This window comes from Narcine bancroftii, chromosome 7 (assembly GCF_036971445.1).
Source record: "Narcine bancroftii isolate sNarBan1 chromosome 7, sNarBan1.hap1, whole genome shotgun sequence".
NCBI lineage: Eukaryota > Metazoa > Chordata > Chondrichthyes > Torpediniformes > Narcinidae > Narcine > Narcine bancroftii.
The window spans coordinates 50535552-50548030 of record NC_091475.1 but is presented as its reverse complement, the minus strand read 5'-3'; the positions used below and the strand labels follow the sequence as shown (position 1 = coordinate 50548030).

The following is a 12479-nucleotide window of genomic DNA, read 5'->3' as shown; positions in this document are numbered from 1 at the left end:
TGCCACATTGACCACCGCCAGTGGGCTGATATCGCCTCCAACTGTGCATCTTGGTGCCTCACAGTTCGGCAGGCAGCAACCTCCTTTGAAGAAGACCGCAGAACCCACCTCACTGACAAAAGTCAAAGGATGAAAAACCCAACACCCAACCCCAACCAACCAATTTTCCCTTGCAACCGCTGCAACCGTGCCTGCCTGTCCCGCATCGGACTTGTCAGTCACCAACGAGCCTGCAGCAGACGTGGACATACCCCTCCATAACCCTCCATAAATCTTCGTCCACGAAGCCAAGCCAAAGATATACGTGTGTTTATAAATATGTGTGTGTATATTTCGTGTATGTCTGTGTGTTTGTATATATGTGTGTGTGTAAATGTGTGTGCATTTGTGTGACAATATGTGTGTATGTGTGTGTGAATGTGTGTGTAAGTGCGTATGTGTGTGTATGTATGTGTATATATGTGTGTGTATATGTGTCTGTAAATGTGTGTTTGTGTGTATATATATATATGTGTATGTATATATATATATGTTTGTTTATGTATATAGGTGTTTGTTTATGTGTGTGTATATGTGTATGAATATGTGTGTGTGCGTGTGTGTATGTGTATATATATGTGTGTATGTGTGTATATGTATGAATATGTGTGTGCGTATGTGTATATGTATGTGTATATGTCTTGATTTATGTGTGTGTATGTGTGTCTGTGTGTATATGTGTGTGTATGTATATGTGTGTGTATGTATGTGTATTTATGTGTGAGTGTATATATGTGTGAGTGTATATAATATATATATGTATGTATATCTGTGTGTGTATCTTGTGGGTGTTTATGTGTGTATATATGTTTGGCCTGGAAGTCAGCCTGAAGAAAACTGAGGTCCTCCATCAGCCAGCTCCCCACCATGACTACCAGCCCCCCCACATCTCCATCGGGCACACAAAACTCAAAACGGTCAACCAGTTTACCTATCTCGGCTGCACCATTTCATCAGATGCAAGGATCGATAATGAGATAGACAACAGACTCGCCAAGGCAAATAGCGCCTTTGGAAGACTACACAAAAGAGTCTGGAAAAACAACCAACTGAAAAACCTCACAAAGATAAGCGTATACAGAGCCGTTGTCATACCCACACTCCTGTTCGGCTCCGAATGATGGGTCCTCTACCGGCATCACCTACGGCTCCTAGAACGCTTCCACCAGCGTTGTCTCCGCTCCATCCTCAACATTCATTGGAGCGCTTTCAACCCTAACGTCGACGTACTCGAGATGGCAGAGGTCGACGGCATCGAGTCCACGCTGTTGAAGATCCAGCTGCGCTGGGTGGGTCACGTCTCCAGAATGGAGGACCATCGCCTTCCCAAGATCGTGTTATGTGGCGAGCTCTCCACTGGCCACCGTGACAGAGGTGCACCAAAGAAAAGGTACAAGGACTGCCTAAAGAAATCTCTTGGTGCCTGCCACATTGACCACCGCCAGTGGGCTGATATCGCCTCAAACCGTGCATCTTGGCGCCTCACAATTTGGCGGGCAGCAACCTCCTTTGAAGAAGACCGCAGAGCCCACCTCACTGACAAAAGGCAAAGGAGGAAAACCCAACACCCAACCCCAACCAACCAATTTTCCCCTGCAACAGCTGCAACCGTGTCTGCCTGTCCCGCATCGGGCTTGTCAACCACAAACGAGCCTGCAGCTGACGTGGACATTTACCCCCTCCATAAATCTTCGTCCGCGAAGCCAAGCCAAAGATATAAGAAAGAAGATATATGTGTGTGTATCGGGCACACAAAACTCAAAACAGTCAACCAGTTTACCTATCTCGGCTGCACCATTTCATCAGATGCAAGGATCGACAACGAGATAGACAACAGACTCGCCAAGGCAAATAGCACCTTTGGAAGACTACACAAAAGAGTCTGGAAAAACAACCAACTGAAAAACCTCACAAAGATTAGCGTATACAGAGCCGTTGTCATACCCACACTCCCGTTCGGCTCCGAATCATGGGTCCTCTATCGGCATCACCTACGGCTCCTAGAAAGCTTCCACCAGCGTTGTCTCCACTCCATCCTCAACATTCATTGGAACGACTTCATCATCAACATCGAAGTACTCGAGATGGCAGAGGCCGACAGCATCGAATCCATGCTGCTGAAGATCCAACTGCGCTGGGTAGGTCACGTCTCCATAATGGAGGACCATCACCTTCCCAAGATCGTGATCTATGGCGAGCCCTCCACTGGCCACCGAGACAGAGGTGCACCAAAGAAGAGGTACAAGGACTGCCTAAAAAAATCTCTTGGTGCCTGCCACATTGACCATTGCCAGTGGGCTTGCCAAAGAAAGAAGTATATGAGTGTGTATGTATATATGTTTGTATGTGTGTGTATGTTTGTTTGTATGTGTATATGTGTGTGCATTTGTGTGACTGTGTGTGCATGTGTGTGACTGTGTGTGTGAATGTGTGTGACTGTGTGTATGTCTGTGTAAATGTGTATATGTGTGTATGTATGTGCATGTCTGTTTGTCTGTATGTATGTGTATGTATGTGTATGTATGTGTGTTTAAATGTGTGTTTAAATGTGTGTGTAAATGTGTGTGTGTAAATGTGTGTGTGTTTATGTGTGTTTATATGTGTATGTGTGTGACACACACAGACACAGACCAGACACACACATAGACAGACAGACACACACAGACACACACAGACACACACAGACACACACAGACACACACACACACACACACAAAATTTTGACCTGCCACATTCATTTCTCCTATTCTTCCAGGTTCTGAGTCAATTCCAAAATGTGTGTCAATATTTCACATTTTAACACGCACATAGGTCCTTCCTGGCAAATGGCAGAGAAATTCACATTGGTGAATTGTCAAATTTTACCTCCTTTAAAAATGCTTATCATAAATGTTGAGCAAAGAGTGCAAACACAGAAGCTGAAGAAGTAAAAGAAGCAAGACAAGAGAAATTAAGTAACAATTACAACAGCTCTTGTGAAACAAATGGAAATAAAAAAAATGTGGGAAATTGCAAAGAAAATAATGAGCTATTATCAAGATAATTTACTGTAGTTTTCTTTTAGCTCTTTGGTGACAGTGAAACAACCGTGAAGAAATCTTTGGAAGGCATCTTTAATGAATGTTCGACAGATAGCAGTGTAAGTATGTATTACCTGTGTGAATCTGTTTGATTAAATCTCAACCAACATAGAATGAGATTGTATTGGGATTGAAGTTTACACAGTTACAAAGACCATTTGCCAATTAAAGCTCAAAAGTGATGGTTTAAATTACTATCAGATTTGGAAAATAAAGAAGTTTATTTACCCTTTTTCTATTTTAAAGGAGTTACTATATTGTTATCCATAATGTGAAGCTGTGTTATCTACTGAAGTTTCAAAAATACAAGGAGAGTTCAGGGAGTTAGGCACGAGATTGAAGGACAGGACCTCCAGGGTTGTGATCTCAGGATTGTCACCAGTCCCACGTGCTAATGAAGTTATAAATAGGGAGATAATTCAGCTTAGCACATAGTGAATGAGGGAGGGCTTCAGGTTTCTAGATCATGGGGGTTTTCTTCTGATGGGATCGTTTGCATCTGAACTGGAGGGGAACTAATATCCTTGTGGGAAAGTTTGCTTGTGCTGCTCCAGTGGGTTTAAACTATATTTGCAAGGGGTTAGGAACCAGAGTGCCATAACAGATAAAGGAGTGGAGGAGGGAAAAGATGATGTGAGAATTGCATGTAATGTTGGAAGTCAAGGGGTTGTATGTGATGGAAATTTTCTAAAGTGCATCTATTTCAATGAAATGAGTATTGCAGGAAAGGCAAGTGATCTTAGAGCATGGATTGGCACATGGAATTATAACATTGTGGCCATTGGGGCAGGACTGGGAGCTCAATGTTCAGGGCGTCCGTTGCTTTAGATGCAATAGAACGGGGGATGAAAGGGGAAGAGTGAAATTGCTCATCAGGGAAAATATTACAGCTGTGCTGTGGTAGGACAGACCAGAGGGCTTGTCCACTGGGGCTATATGGGTGGAGTGAAGAATGGGAAATGTATTGAGAATTGAAGGATCAAATCTGTTGAGAGATAGCAGATGGCTGCAAGAAACATAAGGTTGTGATAGTAGGGAATTTTAATATTCAACATACCAACTGGGACTCCCAAACTGTGAAAGGGCTGAATGGATTGGAGTTTGTCAAATGTGTTCAGGAAAGGTTTCTAAATCAACATATAGAAGTACCAACTAGAGAGAGTGCAATACTGGATCTCCTTTTAGGGAATGAGACAGGACAGGTGATAGAGGTATGTGTAGGGGAACATTTAAGGTCCAGTGATCATAATGCCATTAGTTTCAAGTTAATTATTGAGAAGGTTAGGTCTGGGCCTTGGGTTGAGATTCTAAATTGGAGAAAGACTAATGTTGAGGAAATGAGAAAGGATCTAGAATGAATGAACTGGGATGTTGTTTTTAGGCAAGGATGTGCAAGGTTAGTGAAGGAAATGTGAAATTTTGAGAGTACAGAATTTATATGTTCCTGTCAGGATCAAAGGCAAGGTTGGCGGTCATCGGGAACCTTGGTTTTCAAGGAGTATTGGACATCTGGTTCAGGAGATGAGAGAAGTGTATCGCAGGTATTGGCAACATGGAGCAAATGAGATACTTGAGGAATATAGAAAATACAAGAAAACCCTCAAGAAAGAAATCAAGAAGGAAAAAAAAAGACATGAAGTTTCTTTGTCAGACAATGTGAAGGAAGATCCTAAGGGTTTCTACAGGTATATTAAGAGCAAAAGGATAGCAAGGGACAAAATTGGTCCCCTTGAATATCAGAGTGGTCAGCTTTGTATGGAGCCAAAAGAGATGGGGGAGATCTTAAATGGTTTTTTATTCATCAGAATTCACTCAGGAAACAGCCACAAAGGTGTGGAAAGTAAGGAAAACAAGCAGTGAGGTCATGGAACCTCTACAGATTAAAGAGGAGGAAGTACTTGCTGTCTTGAAGCAAATAAGGGTGGATAAATCCCCAGGGCCTGAAAAGATATTCCCTCAGTCCTTGAGGGAGGCCAGTGTAGAAACTGCAGGGGCTCTGGCAGAAATATTTAAAATGTCCTTAGCCATGGGTGTAGTGCCAGAGGATTAGAGGGTAGCTCACATTGTTCTGTTTTTTTCAAAAAACCCTAGAGCCTGATGTCAGTCGTAGGTTAATTATTGGAAAGTGTTCTAAGAAATCAGAGATACAAATATTTGGATAGCCAGAAACTGATGAGGGATAGTCAATGTGATTTTATGCATGTTAGGTATTGTATTCGCAATCTTATAGTGTTTTTCAAGGAGGTTACCAGGAAAGTTGATGAAGGAATGGGTGTGAATGTTGTCTACAGGGATATTAGTAAGGCCTTTGACAAGATCCCATGTGAGAGGTCTGTCAGGAAGGTTTGGACACTAGATATTCATGGTGAAGTAATGAACTGGATAGTTGGACAGGGAAAGCCAGAAAGTAGTGGCGGAAGACTGCTTTTCAGACTGGAAGCCTATGACTAATGGTATGCCTCAGGGATCGGTGCTGGGACCATTGTTGCTTGTCATCTATATCAATAATCTGGATGATAATATGGTAAATTGGATCAGCAAATTTGCAGATGACACTAAGATTGGAGGCATTGTGGACAGTGAAAAAGGTTTTCAAAGCTTGCAGAGGGATCTGGACTATCTGGAAAAATGGGCTGAAAAATGGCAGATGGAATTTAATGGAGACAAGTGTGAGGTGTTCCATTTTGGAAGGACAAACCAAGAAAGGATGTACATGGTGAATGGTAGGGCACTGTGGAGTGCTGTAGAACAGAGGGGCCTTGGAATACAGATACATAATTCCCTGATAGATGGATAGGGTTGTAAAGAGAGCTTTTGGCATAATGGCCTTCATAAATCAAAGTATTGAGTTATTGAGTTATGGGATGTTATGGTAAAGTTGTACAAGATATTGATGAGGCCAGATTAGGAGTATTGTGTGCAATTTTGGTCACCTAATTACAGAAAATATATCAATAAGGTAGAAAGACTGCAGATAAGATTTACTAGAATTATGCCGGGACTTCAGGAACTGAGTTACAGGGAAAGGTTAAACAGGTTAGGATTTTTTTCCCGGAACGTACAAGAATGAAGGGAGATTGGATGGAGGTATTTCAAAGGTAGATAGACTTTTTCCACTGAGGGTTGGCGAGATATAAACCAAAGGACGTGGGTTAAGAGTGAAAGGGGAAAATTTTAGAGGAAATGTGAAGAGGAGCTTCTTCACACAGAAAGTGGTGAAATTGTGGAACAAGCTGCCATCTGAAGTGATGAATGCGGGCACAATTTTACATTTAATAAGGATTTGGACAGGTTCAAGGATGGGAGAGGTGTGGAGAGCTATGGCCTGGGTTCAGGTCAGTGGGACTAAGCAAAAATAAATGGTTTGGCACAGACTAGAAGGGCCAAAGGGGCCTGTTTCTGTGCTGCATTGTTCTATGGTTCTAATTTAATTGATTTCTTTCTCGACATAAATTCTGTGAGAGTGAAATGTGTTCCTTAATCCTCTGCACAAACCACTGTTCAGTTACTTTCCTAAACTGTTTGTTGCAAACAGGATAAATCTGATTGAACATGGTGTTTTGAGCCCATTTCTCTTCCCCAATTGCATCAGTTACAGTAGACCAGTCATAGGTGAGAATCTATCAAACCAGGAAAATTGTTTCAATCCCCAGCCTTACTGGCATCATCTGGAGCAGTAACAGGACTACTGTACTTCATTTGTTTTTCCTACACTGGGGAAGGCAGGGAGAGCGATTCATTTTTGATTGCTAGTGCTGGATCTATGGAAAACATGTTTGAGGGTTAGATGAGGGGCACATTAAGTTTGAGCATAATGTTCCTGTGGTAAATATGGATTCAAATTTGACTAATGAAGGATGATATTTTAATTACTCCTGGCTTTCCTGTTGAAGTGTGCCAAGGTCATTCGGCAAATTATGACATAAAAAATTGGTGAGAAGAATTTTGATTTAAGTTTGTAGTTTCAGAATACTTTTTCACATGTGCATTTATTCAAGTGCCTTGTCGTTCAGCGTGGGTGATTATGTCTCTCTATCAGTCATGATCTCTGACCTTCTGAATTGTAGTTCTTGCCTGCCCTATTCTCCTTTGGTGAAGGATCCATCTTTGAGCTGAGACCATTGGTAATGTTGAGTTCATGATTGTACAAGGGAAAAATACTGAAGTGGTTTCCTGTTGCCGCCTTCAGTTTCAGTGTCCATACTGGACGGGTAACCCTAGCCATTGATTAGCAGATTCTTCTACCCAGTGTTTTTCGTTTTTCAACCATAAATTCGAATTCATAGAATCTACTTGTATGCAGAGTAAATGCCTTCAAATTAATAAAGATAATTTTGTTTGATTGTTCCCCCAACTGGTGAGAGGCAGTTATGAACAAATCTTCATTGAATTTCTTTTGGATAGATATTTTAGGGCAGCTAATTATTGGTAGTAAGTTCTCCAATAATAAATGCAAATTAATCTCAATTTAAAACAGTAAATGAGACTCAAATGTTTTAAACATTTTTATAGCAATTATTCCAAGGCATTGCATAGGAACACTCAAGTAAAACTTGATGTTCAGTTACTGAAGGAAGTAGGAGGTTTGTGGTGCTAACATTTGACATCATATTTGTCCCTGATTTTATATTTCAATGTGGGTTTGGAGGTCCGAGAACAGCTAACTATTGGGAGAAAAGATAACCATCTGATACATTCAGTCCAATTGGACTTTCAAAAGATTGGTCAAAAGGGTAAACAATAACAGATATTCTGGAGAATAAAGGGTTTTGGAAGAGATTACAAAGGGTGGAAGTGATTCAACTGAAAGGATTTTGAAAATGGGAAGATAATCGATTTATTGCAGGCCAAAGGAGGTCAGCAGGCATCAGTAATAGTTAAATAGGTCATGGTGTAAATCATTAGAATTTTACTTAAAGTTAATGGACACTAAAAATAAAACAAGTTAAGCTGGACTGCTTCATGGTCAAACCCGGAAGTAAAAAAATAGTTTCACTATGACACCATTTTGATTACTAAAAGATTAAGAGTAATATAAACCAACAACCCAATTCAAAAGCGTACAGTAAAGAGTGATCTAAAAACTGGGAGCCAAAATGTGAACATTGTGAAGGCACTATTGACAGAAGCCCATCTTTTGGTCAGAAGTATGACAAAGGTGGCGAAGTAACTGATATAGTTTTAGGCAGGTATAAGAGGGAAGGAATGAGTCACTGGTCAGAGAATGAGTTTTCTGATGGGGAACCAAAGACAATGTTTAATTATGCTTAGGCTTCATTTGGAAACCAACTGTTCATCTCATGCTCGATATCAAACAAGACAATGAGGGACCAGGCCAAGATCAAGGGAATTGTGAATTAGAACTGGGTGTTGTCAGCACACATATGAAAACAGACCTAATGGGTTTAAATGAAATATTCGGCAGGATAGAGAAAAAAAATCTATCATGACATTATTAGATCAGGAAGAGAATTATTGCTTCTCGTTGTCATTTACAGAAAGGTATTAAATGACTCATTTCAGCATTACAGGTTGAACCTCTTTAATCCAGCGATGTCGGGACCTGGCCGTTGCCCCAGACCACAGAAAATGGCGGAAAACAGAAATTGACCCCTAAGGGATCCCCTATGTAAAGGTATCAAAGGTGGAACAAAGCTTAATACAGTTAGTGTAGTGATTAGTGCAATGCCTTTACAGTACCAGTGATTGGGACGTTTGTAAAAACTCCTTACAGACAGCTCAGGACTTGCATGCAGCCCGGTCTCAATTGCTAGCGCTGTGAAGGTTGAATCTGTTGCCATTAGTACAAACTCCTTACAGAGAGCTCGGAATTTGAATCCCGGTCCTGATGGCAGCAGATTCAACCTTTGCAGTGCCAGCGATTGGTCCCAGTTTAAGTTCCGCGCTGTCTGTCAGGAGTTTATACTAACAGTGGCAGATTCATAACGTGCCGGACCATGGGAGTTGCTGAACAACAGAGCACCAGATAATAGAGGTTCAACCTGTGCTGAATTTTGTTAATTTATTTCATGTAACTAGTTTGTGAGGTTTATATTTTTATTGCTTCAGAATATTTTGTTACAATTGATTTCTTCATTACCTTAACACAAAGATTGTGGCAAAGAAATTATAAGGAACTGGTGGCTGCCATCTAGTGGTGAGCAGGATAAAGGGCTTTAGAATCAGAATTTATTGTCATGAGGATGTCACAAAATTCATTGCTTTTTGGATTAAAGTGTCAAAGACGAAATATGAGAGATTGTATGCATAAACTTGAATGATAAAGGTGATGAGTATATTGTTATATAAATTGTGCAATTTACATATGCACCAAAATTCTTTGTGGCTGCAGCTGAATGGGTGTTTGTAACAAAAATGAGAATATTAGACTTAAGAATTTTTTAAAAGACACTAAATACACAAGTTAAATATATAATAAATATGGTAATCCAAGTGCAATTAAAAGTGACATTTACTGTTCATGTTTGGATGTGCTGCTTTAGTTGTGTATGATGCAATTTAATATTTTTGTTAATTTCCATTGGGCTTTTTACCACTTTGGAAAATTTTAATTGTGACAATAATTTCCAGATACTTGACTTAATATCTTTAAATGTTTGATAATATGAGGAAGTTGAGAAGAAATAATCATTGAAGCATGATGAAAGTTTGATCAGACTGCTGCCGTTTTTAATTCATTCTGTTTTAGCTTGGCCCAGCAAATTAACCAACTTAAACCTGCATATTCCCAACAGCACATGTTGCTGACACAAGAATTGTGTTTTTTTTTTAAAAAAAGGTCCATAAATTAGAAAAAAAGTCCCTTGGTAGTTGACATTTGTATTGACCCAATTGTTGTAAATAAAGAGTTTGAGTGTAGCCTATTGCTGCTCTCTCCTTCAGAGAGAAAAGAATCTGACCACAAGTATTCGGCAACAAACATCTGGGAGTGACAACTGGGTGACTGATAGCCTCGCACCTTCATGGGTCTGTTTACCAGATGATCAACCCATATTGGTTGTAGTGCATCCAGGGAACTCAGCACAGGAAATCCTCGAGGTAGCCTGCAAGGTATGTCCATTGTTAATTTGTCTTATCTTCTCAAAGTTGATTAATGAAACAAAATACAAATGTATTGGAGAAACTCAACAGGTTATTGTGATGTTTCTTTTATTGTAATAAAGAAACGTGTTCTTTTAAAACAACTATATTAGCCAAAGAACTCACTCAGGACCACGTGGAGGCATTCATTTTGAATCCAATTGATCTGCAAAACAAACTAGTCTCTGACTCCCTCTAGTGGTCAGGAGGATCACTAGCACTCTCGTTACATTCCATTTCCTTGAGATATTTAATAACATGACACACTAATACAATATTCATTTCGATTTAAAGCTGAATAAACATAAGCACAATATCAGCAGCACAAACATTCGAGTGTGCAGTTCCTTTTAGCAATTCAGTCTGTCAAGTGTTTTGATATCACATGCAGATTTTGTGAACACAGGTGCTTGTGTTGGCTCTGCTGGTTCACTACTGTCTAGCACTGGTAGTGTTTCCTCTGTTGTTGTGCAGGCTGGATTTTCTGCTTTTGTCTGCTTCTGCAGTATTTCTTGCATTTTCAGCAGGCTCTTTCGATTCCTTCTCAGTGTTTGACCATCTCTGTTCTGACAGTGTAGAATCTGGGATTTACTTCCTCCAGGACAGTGACCTTTTTGTCTTTAGGGTTGGAATCTTTGAGTTTCACTGTGTCATGTTGCTCCAGTGGCTCTAAGCTTCTTGCTGACTTGTCATAATTTTCTCTTTGTCTCCCTTGCAGATGCTTTTGTTTCCATTCGACATCTTCGACATCTGTATTCTTGTTTGGGCCTGCAGAGTAGGGAAGTGTGGTGCGCAGCCTATGTCCCATCAGAAGCTCAGTGGGTGACATGCCATGTTCAAGTGGCGAAGCTCTGTAACTCAGTAGAGCTAGATATGGATCTGAGTCAGTATCCAGTGCTTTCTTGAGCAACTGTTTAACTATGTGACTCCTTTCTCTGCATTACCGTTTAATTGTGGATGCCGAGACTTGACGTCATATGTTGAAAATCATACTCTTTTGCAAAGTTCTAGAATTCTCTCTAGCTGTAGCATGGTCTATTGTCACTGTAAACAATTTGAGGAATTCTATGTCTTGCAAAGATCGATTTCATATATTGGATCACATAAGCAGCAGACATACTAGGAAGCATCACAATCTCTGGGTAGTTCGATAGATGATCAATAACCAGCAAGTAATTCTTTCCATCCATGTGGAACAGATCAGTCTCAACTTTCTGCCATGGTTCTGCTGGTATGTCAGTGATTATCATGGGTTCCTTTATCTGCTTTGCATGATATTTCAAACAGGTCTCACAGCTTGAAACCATCCTGTCAAAGCCAGCATTTATCCCTGGCCAATAAGTAGCAGTAATGGCCCTCCTTGCATTTTGTCATTGCCAGGTTCCCTCATGCACACTTTTCAGCATCTCTAGAAGAATGATAATTCTGCTCTGTCTGAGTAGAATCGCATTGACAACACTCAGCTCAGCTCTGATGTTGTAGTATGGCTGACATTCACTTCTAGACCATCCTTCATTCAGATTCTTGATGACCTTTTATAGAACTGTGTCCTTTTCTGTTTCAACTGCGATCTGCTTGGGTTTCATGTCAGATACGGTAAGCGATTCAGTGATCAGGTTCATGTGAAGATACACATCTGTCTCTATGGAGCTCTCATTGTGTGCTTCAGTGTCACTGCCTTGGATAATGCATTGGCTAACACAATAAGTTTCCCTGGTGTCTACACCAATTCAAAGTCATAACGTTCTGGTTTCATCATTGGATTTGGATTTGTGGCGACATTTCACTGAGATTTTTCTTGATTATTACAGTTAATTGCTTGAGGTCTGTCTCTGCCATGAATGTTGATGGACCATACGCAGAACTGTGGAATTTCTCAAATCCATAGACCAGACATAGATACTCTTCCTCGATCTGTGCATATCAACATTCAGATGTTGTCATCTTCCTTGATGCGTATGCTACTGGCTTCCAGTCTTCTACCGCAGCCTATTCCATCTTTTGAAGTGTCAGTTGATATTTTTATCCTTCTGGATGCATCAAAATCACCGGTTCTGTAGTTAGAATAGTCTTCAGTTGTCCCTATTCTTCTTCGTGGTTGTCTATCCACTTGAATTCACATTTGTCCTGTAACAATTTCCTTAGGTACATTGTTTTGGAAGACAGGTTTGGTATGAATTTACAAATGAAATTGATCATTCCAAGCACACTCAATATGCCTTTTTTGTCAGTGGATCTGGACATCTCTAAAATTGCTTT

The 12479-nt window shown here is 40.4% G+C and overlaps 1 protein-coding gene across 11 annotated transcripts in view; it reads left to right on the top strand.

Annotated features, from left to right (window-relative positions):
• The window catches only part of LOC138738906 (rho guanine nucleotide exchange factor TIAM1-like), a 273989-nt gene that overhangs the window by 114769 nt on the left and 146741 nt on the right, over positions 1-12479 (top strand). For all 11 annotated transcript variants that reach the window (XM_069890079.1, XM_069890072.1, XM_069890074.1 and 8 more), the window contains 2 exons: positions 3104-3178; positions 10023-10190. In XM_069890079.1, coding sequence (XP_069746180.1) covers positions 3104-3178; positions 10023-10190 — 243 coding nt within the window. The remainder of the gene's footprint in view (positions 1-3103; positions 3179-10022; positions 10191-12479) is intronic.